The sequence below is a fragment of the Sciurus carolinensis genome, chromosome X, assembly GCF_902686445.1.
Source record: "Sciurus carolinensis chromosome X, mSciCar1.2, whole genome shotgun sequence".
Lineage (NCBI taxonomy): Eukaryota > Metazoa > Chordata > Mammalia > Rodentia > Sciuridae > Sciurus > Sciurus carolinensis.
Window position 1 is genome coordinate 23,490,152 of NC_062232.1, and position 26,325 is coordinate 23,516,476.

Below are 26,325 nucleotides of genomic sequence, written 5' to 3' on the forward strand. Positions count from 1 at the left end.
ATAAGAATCTTCTAATTTTTCTAAATATTCTTGGTTAATGTATGTTATTTTCTGGTCATTCTCATTGTATCATACTAGCATTTAAGAAAAGTAAGAATGTAAAGGCAAATGGTTCATCGGCACTAATTTCAAGGTTTATGAAGAAATCTTTTATCTAAGTTGTAATAAACTAGGTTTCCTCTGAAAAAAAAAAAAAAAAAAAGAAAAGTAAGAATGTAAATCAAAGGACTGCTTAAATATCAGAGAATCTTGACTAAGTAAGAAGAGGTTTTGTGGGTTATGATCCATTTACACAGATGCAGAGGAAAAAGGAGCCACCATCACTAAGTACCTATGACAGGGTCAGCAGAGTTCTATTATTATCCTGTGTAATCCTCAAATAGGTGCTGTCCCTTCACCCCATTTCATACTCAAAGGAGTTAGTAAATTACCCACTGTTGCAGAGATAGTAAGCAGCAAAACTCAAATAACAGAAATTTGATGGCCAAGTACATAAAGTAGCAGTTGGACATTTACCAAATCAAAAATTCTCTACCAAACTTTGTACCTCATGTTTGTTTATTTATTTACACTGTCCAGCATGAGGCATAATACATTGTCAGTTGCATTGAATGTCCACAGACTTACATAGCAAGCAGAAGTAGTGCAATTTATACACAAATTTCATTCATTTGTTCCTAACTCTTCAAAAGAGACCTCTGAACATGATTTCTATTCTCACTTATCCAAGTTGTAAACTTGATTTAGGAGCCAGGAAAGGAAAAAAAAAATTGAGGTGCTATTTTAATGACTCAATTCTTTAGAATATGTGTATCAGGAAAGAGTTGTTCTTATAACACTTTAGAATGCTTTTCTCTGACAACATGGACTCCAGATCTCAAGTCAAATGAACATGAATGGGGAACGATTATGATTTTGCAATACATTTTGTTTTGGGAAGTACTGGGGATTGAACCGAAGGATGCTCTACCATGGAGCTACATCTCAAACATATTTTAATTGCTTTTTGAGACAGGGTTTAGCCAAGTTGCCCAGGTGGCCTCTAACTTGCAATCCTCTTTCCTCAGCCTCCTGAGTAACTGACAATACAGGTGTGTACCACCATACCTGGTTAATTTTGTAGGATTTTTAAATCTCAGATTGTTTTCTGCCCAGACTCATCTTAGCAAGATAACCAATAATATAAATCATGAGCAGCATTATTCCTGCCCTTTCATTTTGCTTAACAGGTCTGTTTTCTACTTCTCTGTTGAGTTTGTCAATTTTAGCATAAACCAAAGCATGACTTTCTTCCTGACTTAAATCTTCCTTTATTTCTTTTATTTTTCTGAATAAAAAAATCTCAGTTAAACACTTTTCAGACTGAACCTGGATATGAAACAAAACTTTTTTTCCTGGCAAATACAAACTATGTAGTTAGCATTATAGGACCAAGCATTGTTTAGTTGGGTGAAAAGAGAGAACCCTGCAGAATTTACTAAGAAAAAATAAAATGAGTTGAACAATGGACTTTCTGCTTCTTTGTTTTTTTTTTTCCCCAGTGAAACATTCTGTGTTGGCAGCACTTGATTTTTGTTCATGGTGGGTCACCATGATTATTCTGTTTGTTACAGAAACTCCACTTACTGTATGAAAGTATCCATCTCACTGACAGTGGGCGAAAATGACACTGGACTCTGCTACAATTCCAAAATGAAGTACTTTGAAAAAGCTGAACTTAGCAAAAGCAAGGAAATCTCATGCCGTGACATAGAGGATTTTTTACTACCAACCAGAGAACCTGAAATCCTTTGGTATAAGGTATGGATTATGCATGAATTTATTGCATATAAATAATTTAATGTGTATCTTACTCTGGGTAAAACTGAAAAAAAATTAAAAAGGTATGATATAGTTCAATTCCATTTTCATAGAATGCTACAGCAAGTTGTATTGATCATTGTCTGAGTTTTTAAAACTATGACTTTGATACATAATATTGAGTCAGTATTTGTATTTGCAGTCCATTATAATAAGTTGCTGTGTTTATATCTTACTTATAAAGACAATTCTTTCCAGTCTATTATAATCCAGGTTGGTAAATTCAGGAATTAAAATATGTTGAATATTGATTTCAGTGTGTTTCATATTAGCATTATAAAATTTCCCCAAACAAGAAAAAAAAGAATTGGCATTCTTCTATGATAAAATGGTCCACTAGTTTTTAATTGAATTTTCTATTTAATGGATATAACTTTGTCCAAATTCTAATCCTATCTTATTTTACATATAAGCCTACGTATTTGAAAGAAATGACATGGGAGACATTTTTGTACCATTATGAAAATAGTATTAGACTTATTTTTTCAAAAACAGAAATAATTTAAAATTAAAGAGAATATAGTCCAGTCCCCTTTTCCATATCACATCATTGATGTTCACTGAAGCTCCATAATTGATTGTATTTTTAAGCTTATTTATACAATGTAAGACGTTTTTGCTTTGGATGTACTTTAAAAATTAAGTATTGATGTGAACACTTCTCTGGAATATTTTATCTGTGTATTAAAGATTCCTCATGTTAAATTTGCTTTGTACAACTTTCTATAAGTTCAACTTGAGGAAACTGGGTCTCTTAATAACTAGATTCACAAATGTCAGTCTCAGAATATGAGCCCTCATAACTGATTCCTCATGAATTCAAAATCTGTTAAAAATAAAGCAAGGAAAAAACCTTGAACAATTTCAAAAGGATTTTGCCAAAATTAGCAGTGCTCTTTTCTTAGTAAGATTTAGTTTTGATTCTTTATAATAGGCAATGGAGAACTCAGAAGATCAAGGGAACAGTTGAAAATTTTTTCAATTTGTCCCTTCATTTTCTATTCCTAGATGATGTTAAAAAGCACTCAAAGTTAGAAGCACTGATTTCTGTTCCTGAGAGAATGTGTTTTTCTATTTATTTTTTTATTTTTGCAGTTGAGTATTTCTCATTCTTGATATTCAGAACTTTTCTTGCCTTCCACAGGCAGATTGTGAGCAAGCCCTGATGATTGCTACCAAGGGGAGTGTTATTAGAGAAATTAGACCCAAGGTCTCCAAAACCAAATATTTTTCTAGTACTATGTCTATGTGGTCATTCGGCTGCTAGATACACAACTAATAAATTGATTTTGCAAGTTATGTATCTTTTTTCACTTTCTGTAGAGAGCATCTAAAAATTTGCTGAAAGATAAGAGGCTATATACACTGACACACATTTGATTTAAAACACCACTGGGTTCACATTTTTCCTTAAGTCATGTTTCCACCACGACCACAATCATTTTGACCTCAAGCTGTAAAGACCATCACTAATGGCCTACCCATAGACATGGGATGAGATACAGTTTATGTGGAAATTAAAAGTCTTACATCGTGGATTATATTTCCATAGTTAAGACTAAACATCCATAGTCTAATAGCTGAAATTTAAAGACTATTGCTAAAGTAGTATACTATAAAGTAAGTATTCTGGCTAAATATAGATTCCATAGTTCAGCACAGGATTTATGCAATTTTGACAATTTACATAACTAATATGAACAAATAGAATGAGAATGTACATTTTGGTGTAAAATAGCTAGATAATTGCCTCTCACAAGTACACAGAAGCATTGAGCCACATAAAATCCTGATATGCAAAAATTGATTTGGCAATAAAAATTTTTTACAAATAGTATTTCCTCTCAATAGCATCAAAAGGCTTTAAGCTTTTTTATTTTTTTTAATCCTCATTCCATTGATTTCAAATCTGGCTGGGGAATATGGACTTCTGTTTTGGCAAAAACAGAAATCTCCTGAGCCAATGTCATTATAATCCAAAACTTAATTCAGAAACCATAATTTGGTAGGTCTATCAACAATGAAAATAGATATTTAAGGACTATAAAGCCCTGGCATAAAAATGTTGGCTATTTCTCTCATGGATTTTAGAATATACATGCTATGAAGAGATTTTATTTTTAGGAAATTAAATATCATTTCAAATATTTGTATATTCACATATTTCAAATGTTTTACAGAATTAAATTTTCTACTTTTAATTAAGATAATACATTTTGTGTTTTCTCTTATTAATATCAGTATGATTAATTTCACAAACATCAAATGTTTGCTTTTTGAATTACATTAGGAATAGTGAACATATATGTCTATTATATAAAATAAATCAATACATATTGGATTTAGAGATAGTAACCTTAGAAGTTAATAACATGACTCTTTCTAAAAATACTCTTTTCAAATTGAGGTACCTGATTTCCCAGAGCTTTAAAAAGGGAACGAAATTATTCAGTATTAATTTCAAACACTTTAGTACCTTTAAATTATAACTTCAGAAATTACTGCTATAGTGATTTAAAGAACCTTATTTTTCAATACGACACTTACTACCCAAAGTTTATGTTCTTCATGTAGGAATGTAGGACAAAAATCTGGAGGCCAAGTATTGTATTCAAAAGAGATACCTTGCTTATAAAAGAAGTCAGAGAAGATGACATTGGAAATTATACCTGTGAATTAAAATATGGAGGCTTTGTTGTGAGAAGAACTACTGAATTAACTGTTACAGGTAATCACAGTTTTCAGTATTTCATTTGAGTAATGAAATTACAATTTTAAGTTAAATCTGGGACTGCATATTGATTTTTTTAATCTATGCAATGAAAGAAGCACTCAACCAAATGCTAAGTGGATTCCTATAGGTGAAATTTATTCCTACTTGCTTTTAAATCACCTCATGCTGGAATACATTTGAAAGGTTAAAGAGAATATGTTTAGGGAATTATAGAAATGCTAGCTTTTGAAAGTACTTGAAATAATGAGTTTACAATTTCAGGAAATTATGCTTATATTTTGTAGTGGTATCGTTTTGGGAAACATTTTCTAGAGTGATGAAATTGAATGTATGAAATCTACCTCTGTTTCTGACTTATTCCAAATTAGAAAAAACATTTTTCTCTTTTCTTCATTTATCACTTTATAAATCTGACATATGTGATCTTATGAACTTGAGATTGTAGGTGTAGTCACCAAATAATTATGTGAGAAGTGTTAGAGTCGTTTCCATATCTGGTTGTTAAAGTAGAAAGACACAAGAACATGATTAAGAACACTACCTATAATCATGAATCTACAATTCACTTGTCACATGACCTTGATTTGAATCACTACAACCTTCAGAATATTACTTTTCTTGTGTATAAAATGGTGATGATAACATTTGCCTTATTCATAGGGGTTTCTGCAAGGACCAAAAGAGGTAAGTCAATATGTATAAATTAAGTATGGAAAATGTAGGATTACATCCAAATGTTCACCAGTTTGGTTATGTAAACAATTTTATTAATACCCTGTTTCACTTTATAATAAAATCACTTTCTAAAAGCAGTTCCATATAAAAATGCCTTGGTGGAGGTAATAGGAGCAACATTGGGAAGATATAGACATTTTTTAATATTCTTATTGAGGGAGATAAGTTATGACATTTAAGTGTGGTCATATTTGTGAAACTTATAGAAAAGTTTTAAAAGAATATTAACTAATTTAAATTAAAGAGGCTTTGGTTTGTTTATTGATTCACTTAAAATAATTTTCCTCTATACAAAAATATTTTGCAAGTGATATATATCTCATAATAATCACTTTTTAATCTCCAAGTTAGGATATATTGGCTTAAAACTGTATTTGATTTCATGGAATTTATTTGATGAATAGTAATTATTCTGACAGAAGGAAACCTTAATTAAATAAATAAGGTACTCTTTGGTATTACCTTTGATAAATATTAGATATAGTAAACAACTGACACTTGCAATGTATGATACAGTGGAATACTAAATACATATTTAATTTCTGATTTGTGTTATGTACCTGTCATAAACATGTCCATAATTTTCAATCATTTGATTTTCAGTTTTGTTGTATGAAATAAGTGTCTGTGCAAGAAAATTCAAATCAACACTTTATTATTTTACCTCTGTTTTAATGGTCCAGTAGAAAATATGTCTGGCTATACAATAAGTATTGAAATTCTTTTCTATTCATTATTTTACTCTGTCTATACTGAAGAACTTTTTTCCAAGCAGTAGATATTGAGGCAAACAAATTTAAAAATATTAAGGAAAAGATACATTCTGAATCTAAATAATATGCATTTCTAGTCTTTATTCTTCAGAATGTAGAATTGATGCTTGGTAAGCACATTTTTTCCTTTCTAGAAACACTAGAACTCTGAATTGTTAGCTATATGAGACAAATACAAAGTGGACATTTTGTCACAAGTGGCCAAACAATTTATATAAGGCTATTTGGTAGAACCAAGAATAGAACTCTTGTAGCCTAAATGATATCCAGTAGCATGATACTTTTCTAATCTCTGTTCAAAAATTCATCTTTTTCATCATAAGAAAATAAAGAATATTTAAATCTTGATATCCAAGAGGAAATTTAAAAAGTTATAATGAAAGTTTTCTTTCAAAATATTCATTCAACTTATTACGATAATTCCATCTTATGTGGAAGCTAATTTTGAGTACATATGAATCATTTTGTGAATGGAGAACTGTATGCCATAGAACTAAAAATACTATATATTAAAATGCATTTTAGGAATTAACAAGGACATTAAGATATTTTTGTGCATAATGTTAATTTAAATGGTGTGATAGTATGGCATGTTTACTTTATAACCAAATTATATAATAATTCTTAAGATACAAATTGTATCCTTCAGTAAAGCAACAAACATGGGAAGTTCCTGGATGATGAACAATCAATGTTTTTTATCTTGATTTTCTGTATATCATTATCATATTATTATGTTGTACTTAATATAAATATTATTCAAAGCATATCACTAAGTTTTAGTGGAACTGCCTTAAACTGAAAATAAGCAAATATTTTAAAGTTTGTTGGAACATTTCTTTAAAAATAAAAAAAAATTCTACATGTGCAAAGGAAATTTCTGGCTAAAGATTCTAAATGTGCAGGGTGCAGGCAATATTGTTAGGGTTCGTGGATGAATCTTCCTTTATTGAAAGTGTGTCACATGTAATGGAAAAATAAATCTGCACAACATTTTGGGTATTTTAAATATTTTATATTAAAAAATGAAAGTTTTCTCAGTGTCATCTCTAACCCTCACCATCTTTTCTAAGTCTTAACTACACTCAAGCTCTTACTGTTCTCCAAATATTCTGCGTCTGAACCCTTACTCATAGTGTTTTTCCTCTGAAAGGATTTTTCTTCCATATCATCACATTTTTAGCATCCTACAGTGGTACTTAGCACATTGTTTTACAGCTATTTTTCACATTCCTATTTTTCTTCAGGAATGTGAGCATCTTAGAGTCAAGGGCAATCTCTTTTTAAAAGTTTTTAAAATAAATATTTGATTTTAGAATAGGTTTAGATTTACCAAAAATTACAAAGATAGTAGAGATCCCACATATGCACATCTAATTTCTCCTATTGTTACTATCTAATAGTATGGAACGTTTATTACAACTAAAGAAGTAATGATGGCACATTATTATCAACAGTTCTTAGTTTATTCAGATTTACTTATTTTTCGCCTAATGTCATTTTTCTATTCCATGATCCTTTCCAGGATAGGACTTAACATTTAGCTGTCATGTCTCAGACTCCTCTTGGCTGTATCTTTTTCTCACATTCCTTATTTTTGATGACATTTATATTCTGAGTAGTGACCATGTGGTTTTTTAGAGGGAATCGCATGCTGACTTTTTCATAATTTTGCTAGGGATATGTGTTCTTGGAAAGAAAACCACAGAGATAAAATCACAACATATCATACTATCAACATGACTTACCATTGTTGATACTGACCTTGGTGACCTAACTTATTCTTTCTCAGCTTCTTCCACATAAATTAGACTTCCCTCTTTCCACTATATATTTTAGAAGGAAGTTATTGTATGTAGTCCACACATAAGGAATGAGGAGCTCAAACTCTTTGATAGCAGTGTAGCCATATAAAGTATGTGGAATTAATTCTACACAAGATGTATGTTTATTCTCCAACATAATTATTCAATTATTTTTATCAGTATAAACTCATTAATATTAATTTTATATTTTGGTTTATAATTCATACAGCTTTTTTAATTTTATCCCTCAAATTGTTTCAATCTTGGCCATTAAGAAATTTTAACCCTAACCCTAACCCCATCATTGTATGTGTGTGTGTGTGTGTGTGTGTGTGTGTATGTGTGTGTGTGTGTTTAAGCACTTCCTTAATTTCTGGTTCTAGAAAATGTTCCACACACATACTGTGTCTTTATTGTCCAAGATCCAGTATCAGATATATTTTCCCAGAATTCATGTACCTTTAATTGGTGAAATGTACTGGAATCTAATATCCAATTCTTGAGAATTCTTGGGAATACCCAGCATACTCATTGTTATTCATTGGTTTTAATTGGATATAGTTGCTTCTAAGCCCTTTCTATTGACAGAGTCAGAAAATATTTATGTACAAATCCATATACATGTGCAAATCTATAAGTTTTTAAATATGTAACCATTTGTATTTATAGTAAATTAAACCTGAATTCAAACTCATGATTCTAACTCTAATTCATTACCATATGGATCATTCTAGCCTCTACCCCTTTTCAGCTATAATTTCTCGATCAAATCTTGAGAAAACTGGTTCCTACTATCTTTCATTTAGTTACTTAATTGTTCTCTTCCAACATAGTTGTGTAGTGAGATTGCAATTTTTAACCTGTATCTAATGAGGGAAACAACATTACCCACTAGAGAACAGTACTTATACTTAGCTTATTTTGACTTTTAGTCTTAGAGACTTCACTCATTTCTCATTATTTAGGTCAGCATCTTTTCCCTCAATGACACTGTCTCACAAATTAATAATATAGTTAAATTGTTTTATTATGTTTTGTGTTACATCTGGGGGTCCTCTGATCTCCTGAATGATGTCTTTAGATTTTTGCATTCATTAAAGTTCCCTGTTTGTGCTATAAATTTCTAAAGCTTTAACAGCATAAATGCATAATTTCATGTACCAATGTCAAACGCATAATGTCTTGTATCACACAGAATAATTTCACTGCCCTATAAAGAATCTTTTACTAACCTTATTCAGCCCTTTCCCTCCCTCCTGAAACCTGCAAACCAGCAATCTTTTTTTTAACCATAACTGTAGTTTGCTTTATCAAAATCATTGTATAATTTAAATCACATAATATCACTTAGTAATAAACATTTCCCCACTGTTTTGTACCTTCTCTCATTTTAATTAAATATTTAGTATTTCCATTTTATCTCTTAATTTTTAATTTTCACATTATTTATTGGTAGCCTTCAGTATTCCAATACATGTTTTAAACTGATCTCATTCCACTTGAAAAAAACCATTACATCACCTTATGATAGAATATTCTCAGTTATTCCCTCTCATCCTTTATGATGTTATTTTTTTTACTTATTCATGTGCCACACAATCTATTGTTAGTATTATACTTTAAATAAAGATTCATCTTTTAGAACATGTTGGAATGAGAAAAATAAAATAAATTCTCTTACCCTCATTTCCTCATTTTCTAATACTTTTCTTTATGTAGCTCTATACTTCTATCCTATATACTTTATTTTACCTAAAAACTCTTCCATTTGCTTTTCTCACATTGAAGGTCTAACATGATGAATTCTCTAAGTTCTTTTTGTTTTGTTTTGTCTGACAATGCCTTTATTTCTCTTTCCCTTCTGATTGATGATTTGGGTAGATATAGAATTCTATATTGATAAGGTTTTTGTATGTTTATTTTCATCACTTTCAATATTCCACTTCACCTTTATTGCTTGCATGGTTTTTGATGAGGATTTGGCTTGAATTTTTATCCTGATTGTTCATAGATATTGTATTTTTCTGTCTTTTCAAATTTTTCTCTTTGCTATATTTTATATCCTCTACTTTGAATATGGTATGTAATTTTGGTTTTCAACTCACTTGGTATTTTCTGAGCTTCCTGGATTTCTGACTTGGTGTCTGTCATTAGTTTTGGAAATTCCATGCCCATTATCACTTAAAATGTTTCTTCTATTCCATTCTTTTTTTTAATACTTTTGCTCTTCTAATTTGACATGTTATTCCCTTTAAAATTATCCCCTAGCTTTTAGATGTTCTGTTCTGCCTTTATTATTCTTTTCTTTCTCTTTACATTTCAGTCACTGAAATGTTACTGATCTGTGTTCAGTATCTCTCTTTCCTTGATTATGTCCCACCAAAAGCAATTTTAATTTCTGTTAATATGTTTTTATATTTTAGCATTTAATTTTCCTCTATTTTGGGATTTCAATCTTTCTCCATATATTACTTCTCTGTTCTTTCATTTTATTTTATTTTAGAGCACTTATTATATTAAACAGATTTTTTTTTTCTCTTTTAGTTCTAACATCTGTACCATAATCAATTCTGGTTCTGATGTTTACTTATGTGGTTTGTAGCTCCAGTTGGCTTCTATTCCAAGGAAGTGATCAAATCTGACTTTTAAAAACTCTTTTTTAGTTGTAGATGGTCACAATACCTTTATTTATTTTTCTTTATGTGGTGCTGAGGATTGAACCCAGTGTCTCAAATGTTTGAGGCCAGTGTTCTACCACTGAGCCCCTGAGTAGTGTTCTACACTCCAGCCCCTCAAATGACTTTCTCAATTTACCTGCCTAATAAATTTCGGGATGGTGATTTACTCACAAACCTCAGTTCTCAAGGAAAAAGAATTCACATTTAAAAATTTTTTTGCTGTAACAATGAAATCATGACTCTAAAACTATTTATATAGAGAAGCTAAAATTCATAGTGATAATATAATTTTCATTTTAGGGTTCCCAGTCTCCATAGAATCTAGCATAATGTCTGAGCTATAGTAGACCCTCAAAAGTGAGCATTGCTGAGTAAATTAATTCAATAAAATGATATACTCCAGTTTAAATCAGTTACAATTAAATCGTTTATACCTAGCAAAATAATAGTACTTGTACCTGAAAAGTAGAAAAATAATGGAGGAATAACTCCCTCTATCCAGATCTCACAACTTTTATTAATTTTACTGAACATTACATTCATCTTTTCATTTCCTACATTATCTTGTTGATTTGAATTGAGCTTTAAGTAAAAATACCTCACATTCCTCATAGTAGTTGCTAAGTCAGATGCCTACCCATAGTTGAAATTTTAGATACAAATTTAGGGCTACATTTTTTTAGTATGATGCTCTATGATAGTTTTTAACATATCCCAGTCTATGAAGATATGCCTTATTCTTAAAGAAGTATTCCACATTAGCTACTCTCTCTTGAAAAAGGTCAGTAAAATTTTATTGAAGGATACCTCTTTTTTGCAAGAAACCATTGTTTAAAATGTTATACACAGAAGGCCCTTTATAAAACTGTGTAATATGCTATTACACACTTTTCTTTTTTTGAAATGTATCATTAACCTCTCACCGTGCACAGTTTTTATCCTACTAAGAAACCCCAAATCCAGTTTGTATTTCCTCACTTATTTTAATAGTAAAATACAACAAATTATATACGATATAAACATGGAGCAACTTAGAATATTACCAAAAGTATCCAGTTACTGAAGAAATAAAAGAGTACAGGCACCACAGAAGTCCCTGATGTCCTTCTGATTATAAAACCCTTCCTCCCCAACACTATTGGTACATATATGGCTTTTATGGTATTTGTTTCCTTGTTTTTTTTTTTTTTTGTAAGTTATATTAGCTAGGTAATAGTGCATTGTAGAAGGTCAAATTTTACCTGTTTTGACACAAATTTGAACTTATATGTTGTGTATTCTATTGCGTCTGACATTTTCATCTCTAAATTTGTTTTACATATTCATTTATGCAATTCCATTTATCAGAAGCTTTTTACCTATTTTATTCTATAGTATTCCATTATATGAAAATCTCACAGTTTCTTGGTCTTGTTTTGAGTTTTTGCTAGTGTATTATTGCTATTCTCTCTCTCTTTCTCTCTCACACACACCTACACTTGTGCACACACATGCACACACACACACACACACACACACAAACACACACTTCCTTGAAGACATAAGTAGGCATTTCCAGAGAATTTTTAACTATGAATGGACTTCATTGTTCGGAGTATGTGTATTTTCAAATTTACCAGTTTTTATGTTGTTTTGGGTTAGATGCCTAACTCAAGTAAATGAACTGAGGAGAGATGAATGGTTATTGCAAAGAAAATTGGAGGTACCAAAAGAGGTGAAAATATTTTCTATTGAGCATAAAGACCCATGTCCACTAATTCCAAATTTTATGATTTGATGATGATTCTAAAATGTAACTTTATATGTATCAAATACTTTTTGGAATGTATAATATTTTTATTTCAGTATTGATAAATAAAAGTGTGAAAATCATAAACATCTATATCCTAAGATTCCTTACATTAAACTTAAACTCAATACTGAAACTGTAGTTTTTACTCTAACCTACCAGATTATTTGTGAGAATGTGGGAATGGGAAAATGGTATGTTCAGACAAGACCTAATAATTCCCAAATAAATTAGATTACCTTGCCTTTTCTAATATATCATCTATGTGGACAAAAATGCAGACTTTAGTAATAATATATATTTTGGATATGTTAGACCTAAGGGAAAAAAACTAGTATTATATAGAGTTTCTTTAAAAATACTGATAAATTACATGATATTAATATTGTCCCTTTAATTGCTATTTCCCCTACTGGCAAAAAATATTTTTCTATAATTTTAAAATATAAGATTCAAAATAAAAGTAACAACCACATTTCTGTATTAAAGTTTGAGATCAGTCAGACCAGTTGAAGCTATAAAATTGCAGAGAATGAATTGTGAAAGTGTTTTATCAAGAAAAAACGTTCCCAAATATATGTGAGAGTCATCAAGATTAGTGAGGAAGTAAAGAATGGAAAACTTGAAAAGAAAAAAAAAGCAAAATATGAAGTGGTTGCTACAAGGATATGATAGTTTTAGTGGCATTTTCATACTTGGTACAACATTTTTTAACAGAGTTAATGTAGCAATATATTTAAACTACTTTCCAATCAACCATAGGCTGAATTTATGTTCTCAAAAGGTACATCTTCCTCCTCTTTTTATGGATGAAAAAGCTGAGGCAAAGAAAGGTTAAGTGGCTTTATCAAGGTCACAAAGTATCATGGTGACAAATTTAGGAATAAAATTTAATTCCCTGAACTTCAGTCTATGATTTACTCCACTGGATAATTAATAGTAAGACATTGTAGTTTTCGTATTAGCTCTGCTGATCACTATGAAAGATTTATCTTTTAAGTTCAACTGAAACACATTGTACTGAGACCTTTAATTTTTCTGCTACTGATGTAATTAAATGGTGTATTTCTGGTCTGGCCTGGGGCTGAAGTGACTACTTTTCTTTTTTTTTTCTCTGTTTCTTTGAAAATGGTGTATTTTATCTCCCTATTAAAAAACTATTTTGCTGAATTACTTCAAGGATTCAAGTGTGTCTTACTGAATATAAACTAACAAGATTTGATGAAATTGGTAAAAAGAGCATGCATATCTTTCCAGATTTTGCTTTACATGCTTGTTCACATCCCAGGATCAATGCCCACAATGATCAAGTGTAATATTTTTGATAAAATAGATCACATTAAAATCATCTGTTCTTATAAGTAAAGCGCTATCACATTATAACTCAAAAATCATTTAGATTAATTTAAGCTTTTGAGTTCAAAGAGAATAAACTCATTGATATGGTGAAACTTGAATTTAGTCAATTAGTCAGATATCTTGACTTGGAGTTTAGATCCTTGATCAAAAAGACCTCTCTCATGAGTAATTTCTAATAACTGCTAAAACAACTGATAATTATTACCTTAATTTCTTGTTTAATCTCTCAATACAAAGTGGGCTCTACAGAAATGTATATAGATATTCAATTAAACATTAAATATCAAGGTATGATAATATTGAACAATAAAAAGCATATTTTTATTCTTAGGCAGAAAATAAATACATTTTAGAAGATAATAGCAAAGTTGAGATGTAACATTTGGGGCCATGAGAAAACAAGACATCCTTTACTTGGATGATTTCCATTAATAAATGCAATAATAAGTATTAATGAGAATAATTAATAATTACTGAGTGTCCATGATAGGCTGTAATTTATTCTAAGTTCTTGTTTGTAGCCACTCATTTTATCCATATAACCTCAATTTATTCATTCTAAACTTTTTCCATTTTTTGCTATGTGCCTGGTATTCTAAATTTCATATCTCACATTTTAAAATAATTCATTTTTATTGGTCACTTCATATGAATCTTTGAATTAAAAGAAACCACAATGTATGCAAATTTATAGAAATGTGGCTGATTAGCTTCCCACATTTTCTGTTACGATTCATCTCGATATACTAGATGAAATAAAATATATATAAACTTTTAAATGGTTTATTAAGCTTGAAGAACAGTATAAAAAATCTCTTAGGCAAAAGGAAAGGGAATTTAAACTACAGCAATTAAAATTATTCTACTCTGAGGCCACTGTAGTGGGGTAGGGAAGGGCAGAAGAATGCTGGACTCACCATTTTCAGTAGTCCAAGCACTGGATTTCTTTCTTTCTTTTTTTTTTCTTTTCCACATTACTGGGTGTCTAAACCCAGGACCTCATTCATGCGAGGCAAGTCCTCTACCACTGAACCACATTCCTAGTCCAAGAGTTTGAATTTTAATAGTATTATGGGGGAAATAAGACTAGGATTTGGACTTTAGAAGGTAAGGAGGTGTAACCAAAGGTCCTCCATAAATCAAAGATTCTAGAAGAACTATCATGGAAGTGAAGAAGAAAAATGTGACCACTGGCATAGGAGGAAGATAAACCAGTTTTCCTACTATAATCTGAGTTTGTCCTTTTTTTAAAAAGAATCCCATTAATCCATCACTTTGTGGGTTTGAGTGTTTGAATTTACACATCCATGTGGCCTGGAAGCTCTTAAGTAAAAATTAGCATAAAAATGGAGCCAAACTATTAATATTTCTGAGCAATATAGAGTGAAACATCTATATTGTATTCAACCCATACTTTGCACGAAATTCCCATGGATGAAACCCTACTTGAGATTGCCTGGCCAAAAAGAACATGATTGGCATGGATAAGGAATCTGTGAAAAAATACAGTCGTCAAGGATCCTTGTTTATATATTTAAAGATACTTTTGGTGTGAGAAACAAGAACAAACACTGACATAGATGAAAGGCAAAGTCTGCTATTTACAACTGCAAACCAAAGAAATCTTCCAGGCAGGGACATGCAGGAGGTTATTCTCATGGCTAGCTAACAGGAGCTTTAGGGGGCAGCTTATGTATGACAAGTGGAGTGAGGTTAACTAGGTTTTGGGCGACTCTCTGTGAATTGGCTTAATTGAATAATTTCATGAACTCAAGGTCATAGGAGTTGTCCCTAGTTATCTGGTACCTGGCTCCAGGGCAATATAAATAGGTGTATAATAGCCTCAGAGGGTGAAAACCTGATAAGAGAAGTGACTGGGATGCCATCTTAATTGGCTCCTCAATAAGGCAAACTATCTAGGGCCTAAACTGCATGTTGGTTCAAGATAGCATTTAAAAACTAGGTCAACAGGCAAATATATAGAGACAGAAATTTAGTACACTCTTACTGGGAAATGGGAGATGGAGACAGAGAGTTTAGTTTTGTGGAGGAATAAGAGAAATGAGGAATGAATACTAATTGTTATGAGTTTCTATTTCATGTAATGAAACTCTTCCAATATTGATTGTGGTGATGATTTCACAATTCCATGAACATACCAAAAACCATTCGATGGGACACTTCAAATGAGTCAGTTATATGATATGTGAATTATATCTCAGTAATGATGTTTTTAAAACACTGAGTCAAAACAACATTAATAATACACTATATTTAATCTTAAAGAATTCCAGGTACTAGAATCCTTAAATACAGGCTATCAATTAGCTATGGCTAAAATGAAAGGTGGCACTTTAAAAATCTAAAACACTACTGATTACCAATGCTTCTGTGAAAGTATAAACATTAAGAAGGGCACTTGGTCACTGGATTTCAAAACACAGTCATATAAGCTTTTTAAAATTTTTTAAATTTTATTTCTTCTAATTAGTTGAACATGACAATAGAATGCATTTATACATTTTGATAGATCATACATAAATGGAGTGTAATCTCTTATTTTTCTGATTGTACATATTGCAGGATCACATTGGTCAAGCAGTCATACATGTACATGAGGTAATAATGTCTGTTTCACTCTACTATCATTCCTTCCCCCACAACCCTTCCCCTCCCTTCACTCCCCTCTACCTAATATAAAGTAACTATTCTTCCCGATCCCCCACCCTTATTGTGAATTAGCTTCCACATATCAGAGAAAACATTCGTCCTTTGGGTTTTTGAGTTTGGCTTATTTCACTTAGCATGATATTCTCTAACTCTTATCAATTTACCAGCAAATGCCAGAATTTCATTCTTCTTTAAAGCTGAGAAATATTCCATCACATATATATATGTGTATACATACCACGTTTTCTTTATCCATTCATCTGTTGTAGGGCATCTAGGTTGGTTCCATGGTTTAGCTATTGTGAATTCAGCTGCTATAATCATTGATGTGGCTGTGTTACTGTTGATTTTAAGTTCTTTGGGTATAAACCAAGTACTGGGATAGCTGAGTAAAATGGTGGTTCCATTTCAAGTTTTCTGAGGAATTTCCATACTGCTTTCCAGAATGGTTATACCAATTTGCATTTCCACCAGCAATGTATGAGTGTACCTTTTTCCAATATCCTCTCCAACACCTTTTGTTGGTTGTATTGATAAGTGCTGTTCTGATTGGAGTGAAATTTATTTGATTTGAATGAACTTTTATGGGTTTGCTTTTGGTGTTATATTGCTGTCTGACATGGTTCTTCAGCAAGAACTAGCATTTAAATTCTTGCTGATTTTCTTTGACAATGTTGAATTTTAAGCATACTTAAAATTATTTAAATTTTAGGATAACACTTCTAGTGTCATCCCATGGACTGCTTGCCTCTTACAAATGGCACACTCATCCTTCTTGTCTGAATTATGTCCTAGAGCTCACTTGCTTCTATGTTTGCATACCACCAGTTAACCTCACTGTTAGAGAAACTACTACTGTTTCTTTTACTGCTAACTATGAGACAGGTACTATGTGAAATGATTTATAGACATTATTATCTACATTCACCAAGAAGGAAATTCAAAGTACATTGTGGACATGTATTTATAATTTTAAGTACAAATCACATCATTATTTCTAATGAACTTCTGTTTTGTTTGTTCTCTATCACTTCTGATTCTCTTATCCTCATTTCAATAAACTCAAATGTGAGCATGGAAGACCTATCCAATAAGTACTCTTTGAGGGAATAATTCATTTAGTTAATTACAGAAACAGACAAAATAACTAGAACTCTGCTGTCTAATACAGCAAATTACTAGTAACATGTGCCTATAGAGCTCTGATATTTGGCTATACTGGAATGAGATTTGCTCTTAATTTTAACTTAGATACTTGAGTTCAAACCTTAGTATGACAAAGATAATACAAAGTATTTCTTTAGTAATTGTATATGAATTGCATGTTGAAATGATGATGTTTGTTATGAAATATGTTACAAAATTAACTATTTTCACATTTTAAAATGTGCTACTAGAAAATTTTAAATTTTACATGTGGCTTGACTAATATTTCTGTTGGAAAATATTTTTCTAAAAAGGGAAATTTAGTCTTAATCTCACGAGGCGTAAGGGAAAGACAAAGGACCAAAATTCAGAGGTGTAGTGTCGTTGATGAATCTACTATATCTATACTAGCAAACCTTGACCAAGTTATATATCTTCAATATGTATTGTCTTAATATTGGTATTATGAATACTTATAGTGGTACGATAAGGAGTAAATTAGCAATAAGTTGTACAAAAACAGATTATAAAGGAACATTCAAATGGAAGTGGCTATCACCATGATTTCATCTGATCTGTCAATTTTTACCTTGATTTATTTCAGTTAATATAGTGTCAATACAGGTTGAGTATCCCTTATCAGAAATGCCTGGGAACAGAGTGTTTTGGAGTTCAGGCTTTTTTTAGATTTTGGAATATTTGCACATACATAATGAGGTATCTCAGGGATGTTAGCCCAGGTCTAAACACAAAATTTATATATATTCATATATATACATATATATATGTATATAGTGAACCATGCATTTTGCACAAAAAATATAGTGTACATATATTTTCAATGCAACCCATCATGCGAGGTCAGGTGTGGAATTTTGTGGAATTTCACATTTGTGATGTTAAAGTATTTTGAGTTTTGGAGCATTTTTGATTTGGGATTTTGAATTCAGGATGCTCAACTTATACTATAAATTCAGTCTTTCAAATGTCATTATCATCAATATAAGTAATTTATTAATACTCATTGATCACTAAGTAATGATTTATGTACATGGAGAAATCTCAAAATATCTTTTAGCAACTTACTAGTAAATAAGGTCCAGTATCTACAAATGGGGTAAATAATGAATATATGCATTTTTTACATTTGATCTGATTATATATTATGCACATAGATGCATACATGCATACACATATATGTATCTTTGTGTATATATATATATATAAATTAGCATATACCTTATTTACTCTCAATAATTAAGAGATAGTTTATTTTGTAATTTATGAACATTCCAAAGTTACATTTGAGTATGATTCTACTTAGATGAAGTACCTAAAATAAGCAAATTCAAAGAGACAGAAAGTAGGGGCTGGGGACATAGCGCAGTTGCTTTCCTGGCAAGCAAGATACATTCTTGGTTAGGATAGATGACTATATATCTAAAAATAAAACTTAAGAATAAAAGAAAACATAATAGGATGTAGAATCTTGAAGAAAGACTAACATATTTAATGGCAATTAACTATCAGAGCACCATGAATAATGATGGATGTAACCGCAGTGCTACAAAGCATTTGTAACATTTTTCATCATAAATCTAAAACAAGAAAACTAAATTTATATCTATAAACACACACATACACACACCTATGTATTTTCTTGGACAGAGAATTATCAAACCCATTTTATATTCTTATATTCCAAATTTTGTATTTGGTACTTAATGGCAAGAAATTTGTTAGCTGGGATAAATAAAACCAAGTTGATTTGCTTAAGCAATAGATTCCTACTGGACTTAATGATATTTTATCATTCTAATATTAGTTTGAAAAAATTACTATTGTATTATTTTTCAAAATGGACATTAATGTGTGGAACTGACCATTGAATTGTTGTAAAAGTTGTATAATTATGCCTTACTGCACCATGGGGATTTTGTTAGTAAACTTTGATGGTTTAATATATCCAGAACTAAGAAAAATATTAAAATCACAGGCTAATTTCCTATTATACTTACTTTGTATTTTTTTTTTAATGGGGGTCCAGGTTTTTCTTCTTTCCTAGACAAAAATATTGAGGGGAACAAGGAGAACATGAGAATAAATGTGGTTAAAAGCACACTGGTAGATACATAATACATAAGAAAGTTAAAGGGACTGAGAATATTATTATCAGTTAGATTTAAAAAAAAAAAAACCACTATGATGTGTCATGTGTCATGATAAGATGTTAAAAAATCAGAAGAATTTTAAATAATAGAAAAACAACTACCAATGACTACATTAAAATGTAGCAGGTAATGTGTTTCATCATGATTTAAAAGTGTTTCTGGTTTTTTTTAATAATCTACTGTGTAAGTTGCAATCCGTTTACTTTCTCTAGATCTCTTCTTTCCTGGTCAAATGGGTAGATTACATTTACATCTTTGTGATTTTAGCAATTGACAATGGTTTGTGGAAAAAAAATTGCTCAGTTCTTGGAGAGATTTGTGATACTGCCTACTTTGGAGTATTTTAAAATATGACAGAATCCCACCTGTGGCATATACAGGCTGGAGGAAGGTCACTGAGGCACGAGTGATTTTTTCAGTTATGTTAAATTTTTTATTACTAATTTTTCAAATAAAATTTATATTTTAATAATGGAAAGTAATTAAGAAAAAAGCTAGATTTTGATATAACAGTTTAATAATCACAAAATAGAACTTTAAACAATGGATGATGTCATAAAAATGGTTAACTATTTGAAGGAACAATTATTTTTTACACTATGAAATGGTCCACTAAGTATATTTCTAGGGATTTCACTTGTCTCTCTCAGAAATCTGAAAACACCTTCTTGATGAAGCCAAGCAGTACCTCTATACTTGCAAGTGATGTAGATTTTCTATAATATACATTTAGAAGAATTTTTAAAACTACATTTGAGAAAACTGCATGGAAATATAGTTTTTCTGTTCATGGAAAAATAAAGGAAACTTTAATGTTTTCATTTCTTAAAATAGTTGACCAAGGCTTTTAGTCATTATATTAGCATCTGTTGTTCCATCTGGAGGACAGAAAAAATTCAATGAATTGTAAATGGACAGTTCAACATGAATATGCAAATTTAAAGCATTTTAAAATTATATATAAGATGTAAAGAAGTAACCTATTCTGTGTCTTAATTAGAAAACCTTACTATATATTATTTAATCATCTGTTGGTTTGAGCACTGGGTACCAGTGCAGGACTTCAACCAGGACATTCTGGAATATAAGTAGCAACAAAAAATTTAAGGAATGTCATAGAATTTTTCTCAAATGATATAGTACAATGAATTTTCCAGGTTAAAGAAAAAAATACAAATATTTAAGGGATATTATGTCAAAAATAGGAGCAATATATATATAATCACTGGTATGTTCTGGTGTCAACTATTGACTTTTTTATTTTTTACTTTTTATTTTTGCAGACTGAATTTTGATTCATTGTACACAAATGAGTTACATAATTTCGTTTCTATCGTTGTGCACTATATAGATTCATACAATTGGTGTAAGCATACATGTATATAGGGTGATGATGTCTGTCTCATTCCCCCATCACACCCCCTATCATTTCCCTCTCTGTAATCTAAAGTTCCTCCATTCTTCTCTCTCCCTCCAACCCCCAACTCCCATTACATGTCATCACGCACTTATCAGGGAAAACATTTGGCCTTGAGTTGTTAATGAGCCCTTATTGTTAATGTCCATTAAATAATTATGTTCTATTTTTCATAATGCCATCATGTTAAGAACACATTTTCTTTATTCACTAAACCTTGATGAATATTCTAAGCATGAATTTAAACATTACTATTTCTATCACTTGCTTTCAAAATCTTGGAAATTTTAGTATTTACTGAAGCATTTTGGTTTTCAATACATGAGTTATAATCACGAAGCACTGCTGAACTTTTATTTTAAACTTTTATTTTAAAAGTGGTGTTTTGTCAAATTAAGGATGATGGAATAACACAGAAACTTATATCCTTCTTAAGGAAATAAAAGTAAAAAGATTTTTTTAACTCTTAATGAAAATTATGGTTTCTGGAAGACATTGATGTATCATGTTTCTGTGAATCAACTTTTATGAGTCCCCTACTCACAATGTAACGTGAACATACAATCTTTCTAATTAGATGTTTCTATGGTGTTAGTGAACTACATAATGATATCACTCTTTCCAAATACTGAATTCAATAATAGTTTCCCCACCAAACATGAAAGGAGTGAAGTAGAAAAGATGTGAAAAATATCCATTCATGTTAGAACTATATATTATGGGTGCATCAAACAGTAAGTTATTTACTATTCACTGGTTGATTATGATACTGCTAAAATTAGATTAAAGCAAAAGGCTGAATACAATTATAATGAAATAGCTTTGATGATGTTTTCCATTCAAGTATATAATCAGATCATTTTATGTTAATGTAATTTTCTTTGAGTTAAATAAACCCAAAACTGTTGACCTGGCTTTTCATACACTGTTTTTTCTTCTAACACAATCATTTGATAAGCATTTGGTAAGAAATAAAATTACACTCAGAGCAACCCTTTCACTTACACAAGCAACATATGTGATTGTATAAATGAGTGTGTACTTTAGTTATAAGATCTGCATATGTTTTGTTTAAAGTAATTGACTTACAGTTACTTTTGATGTTATTCAAGGTATAGATGAGAAATAATATAGTTTAGTCGATCTTTATCCATGGTAGTTTGAGAAATACTGTTCTGCATGACAAATTAGAGCTAAAAAGAAAGATAAGGCAGTTAGTATGAAGAAAAGGTAATATACTTAAGAAATATGTAGGAGGTAGGATAAAAGAATTTAAGTGATTAATTATACATGAGCAATGATGAAATAAGAGATGAATTTTGGTTTGGAAGATTTGAATTTCGAAGGGTTTAAAGACAGGCCTGTTTGAAAATGAGGTTATTAAAATGTTTTTATTATTTGTTTATGTCTTTTAGCAGCAGTTAGCTAATGACTGAAATATCAAAGGTATATATTGTGTTATCTAACAAGAATTCTAGAGGAAAGATTGGGCCAGCCTAGGTAATTCAGCATCTAAAGTGGTCCTATTAAAAATCAAAGATGAATTTTCTTTTTGTCTTTTTCCCATTGTCAGTGTGTGACTTATTCTCCTAGACTGGTTGCCCAAAATGGCATGGTATGAAAATACCATGTCTCCAGACAGAAAAAAAAAATTGCCTCATACTTTGCTCCCTAAATAAGAGCAAGTACAGCTTTCTCAGAGATCCCAAGAGTGGTCTTTCACCCATATCCACTGTTCCAACTTGCCTATGAATAAACCAGTCCCTGAAAGGGGCAAAAACATGTCAGTATGACTGGCTTAGACTAGTCAACTTTGACCTGGAAGTCTTTCTGCCTTTCCATGAAACAATTTTTAATCTCAGTTGTAAACTTCTTACTTAATTATAACTTGGAGTAAGGTGAGCAATAATATCAGGGCAGAAAGGAATAAGCAAATAAGGAAATAGAGGATGAATTTTTTACAGATGCAATAAGATTCTGTGCTCAAGGTAGTAGCAGTCAAGGTTTGGTATTAGATTTGGGACGTTTAGGGGCTGTCTGTTGAAGGGTTCCAGGAGACAATTGGAAACGTGGGCCTGAAATATGTTAACAATTTGGGATTAATCTGCACAAAGATAGTATTTAAATGTTTAGTAGCCAACAGCATTAGACATGGGAGTGTATTTAGTGGAATATGAAGCAGAAGCATATAAGAACAAAAAAGTATAAGTGTAGCAAAGACATCAAGAGAACATGATTTTCTAGAAAAACTGAGAACAGGAGAGACTCCATTTTTTTGTCAAATATAATTAAATTCCCAAATACAAATTTGTTATCATAAGAGATTTCCTGCATAAGAGAAGTTCAACTTGGGCACTACCTTAATAATTGATATAAATCCTTTTTAATATTTACAAGATTTACTTGTCTGTTTCTTTAATTTTAAAATGTCTGCAATTAAATATGCTTCTTATTCAAATAAATAATCTCTGGTTATAGATTCCAAACAAATTTACGCTAAGAACAGCTTTGATATGTGCTATTCTTTTTCTAGTGATAGCTCTCAGACTCCTAGAGCATAATAACAGAGTATTTCAATAATACTCCACTAATAATAGTTAAGTCTTTCACTTTACTGTAGCACTTGGAATCAATTATCAGCAGAGATGAAGTTCTGGGTCATGCACATACCAAATGCACCTTCAATTGAAGTTTAAGATATGTTTTTATATGTAGTTCTGTAGTTTGCCAAATAATTTCATAGCAGGTAGTTGTGACAGCAGATTCTTCTTTCTGTAGTATAAAGCTGTTACTGGAAGCAGCTGCACAGCTAGGAATTTCACTTCCGAACCTCTCTTGCTTATAGGTAGAGCCATATGATTAGTTCTCATCAATGTGTGTGAGGGAAAGGATATGATTTCAAGCCAAGAGTGAAAACAATAGGTATGTTTCCTCCCTGGCTTTCTTCCTCCTCATTTGCTGGGTACAGAGAATGCCACATCTCTAACAGATAGAGTGAGTCCAGACCTCTAAATCACATCATGGGGGAGAGCTGGTGACTGACCAGAAAGACTCTTATTGCATCAATTTAATTATACCACTGAAATTGTAGATTTACCTGAATGATTGCTAGCCTTACCCTAAGACATACAGTGAAGCAAGTTCATCAATGCAAACTCAGATGATTTAAAAGGAAAAGTTATTGTCAAGTTAGAAAAGGCTTAAAACTGAAACTGCTAAAGCTACACAGCTTCTACTTTTCTGCCCATAGGCCGCCTTCTACACTATCTCTCTGTCTTTTGCACATGTCCATCAGATCTCGGCATGTTCAAAGTACCTAGCTTTCAAGAACCAGATGAAAAATTGATCTCCTCCACTTGTCCTTCAAATCTCTTTCTTTTGGGGGGGAGCATACCTGGGATTGAACTCAGGGGCACTCAACCACTGAGCCTCATCCCCAGTCCTCTTTTGTATTTTATTTAGAGACAGGGTCTCGCTGAGTTGCTTAGGGCCTCACTAAATTGCTGAGGCTGGCTTTGAACTCAAGATCCTCCTGCCTCAGCCTCCCAAGCTGCTGGGATTATAGGTGTGCACCACCATGCACAGCTTGACTTTTTGACACTGTTTTATACAGTTATTTGGCTATTTGGATGCATTATCACTTTTTCCCATCAGCCCCTAAGTTTCTTGAGACAAGACTTGGTCTTTTTTTATTTTGGTGTTACTATTGTGTTTTGCATTATTTATCATATAATAGAAAGATGATTAAACAGCAGTTTTTGAAATGTTGAATAAACAAAAGCCGAATTAGGTATGTGTTTTAGAAATGTATTCTATTGTAAATAACTCAGCTAAATATTTTTAATCTTAATTGTAAATTTCTCACATAAATAATTACTTGAGAGTTTTCAGTTTATTCATGAAACAGTTTAATATAACTTTTTATAGGTCTTTGTATATTCATTATTCTCAAATTAATATGTATTCATCCCAAAGAGTAATAACAACTTTTGAGTTCTTCACAATAATTCTGATGATATATTTTTAAAGTTAGCACAAAATATATTCCTCTTACAAGGTTAATTGAAGTGTTTTTAAAAGCATATGTAGTCTGGTAATTCATTCATAGAAAACAAAGCAAAATATTTTGAAGTATAATGCTCCAAAAAGTAATGTGAAAAATAAAGAAGAACAGCAAGACGGATTAGAAGGTTAATGCTAACAAAGCACATATAAAAAAGTAAAAGACCAACAGAAAACATACACCAGAAGGAAAGCAGAAGAGGAAGAGACAAAGCCACTACAGTAAAAAGTTCTTAGATTTCTTAATAAGTGTGTAGTATGTAAGAATTCTAATGGCACATCTGTTTGGTGGGTGGGTACTGGGGATTGAACTCAGGGGCGCTTAACCACTGAGCCACATCCTCAGACCTTTTTTCTAATTTATTTAGAGACAGGAAGCCACTGAGTTGCTTAGGGCCTCACTAGGTTGCTGAGGCTATCTTGAACTCACTATCCTCCTGCCTCAGCCTCCTGAGCCATTGGGATTACAGCCATGGGCCACTATGCCCACCTCTAATGGCACTTCTGAGAGTGTCATTAAAGCTGTCCCTTAATGTACTATAGTATTATCTTTAAAAGTACAATATTAGAAACAATTCAAATACCCCAAAATGATGAGGAAAGACTTACAAATTTTGACAAGCAGTGCCATACAGTGAAAAGAGGCTGAGTTAGTTTGAGATGACTTTATTTATCGTCTGATTCAAACTGGTATAGGACTAGAGAAAATACTTCAACCCTTACTTGTACACTAGGAACCTTATGATGCCTTCCAAGAATAAAACTTTCTAATGCAAAAGAATGTTTAAAAATTTACACTATTCTGATTTTAGCAAGCTTTCAGAATAGTGATTTTTTTTAGTGTTCGGGAGAACAGCAGACTGTCCTTGTAAAAGCAAAATCTCTGAAATTTGATAAGCCATTATTTATTCTTTCAAGAAATGCTTATTTGGGCTGGGGTTGTAGCTCAGTGGTAGAATGCTTGCCTAGCACATATGAGGCACTGGGTTCAATCCTCAGCACCACATAAAAACAAATAAATAAAATAAATGTACTTAAAAAAGAAATGCTTTTTAAATGCCTGGGTTCCAATGTAAACTAGATTTTTTTTTTCCTTACCTAAAACAGTTCCATGGGCTAGATAAAT

At 31.3% G+C, this 26,325-nt stretch overlaps 1 protein-coding gene across 1 annotated transcript in view; it reads left to right on the plus strand.

Moving 5' to 3' along the window:
- The window catches only part of Il1rapl1 (interleukin 1 receptor accessory protein like 1), a 1,316,339-nt gene that overhangs the window by 778,713 nt on the left and 511,301 nt on the right, over positions 1-26,325 (plus strand). The window contains exons 4-5 of the mRNA XM_047536575.1: positions 1,614-1,800; positions 4,435-4,588. Coding sequence (XP_047392531.1) covers positions 1,614-1,800; positions 4,435-4,588 — 341 coding nt within the window. The remainder of the gene's footprint in view (positions 1-1,613; positions 1,801-4,434; positions 4,589-26,325) is intronic.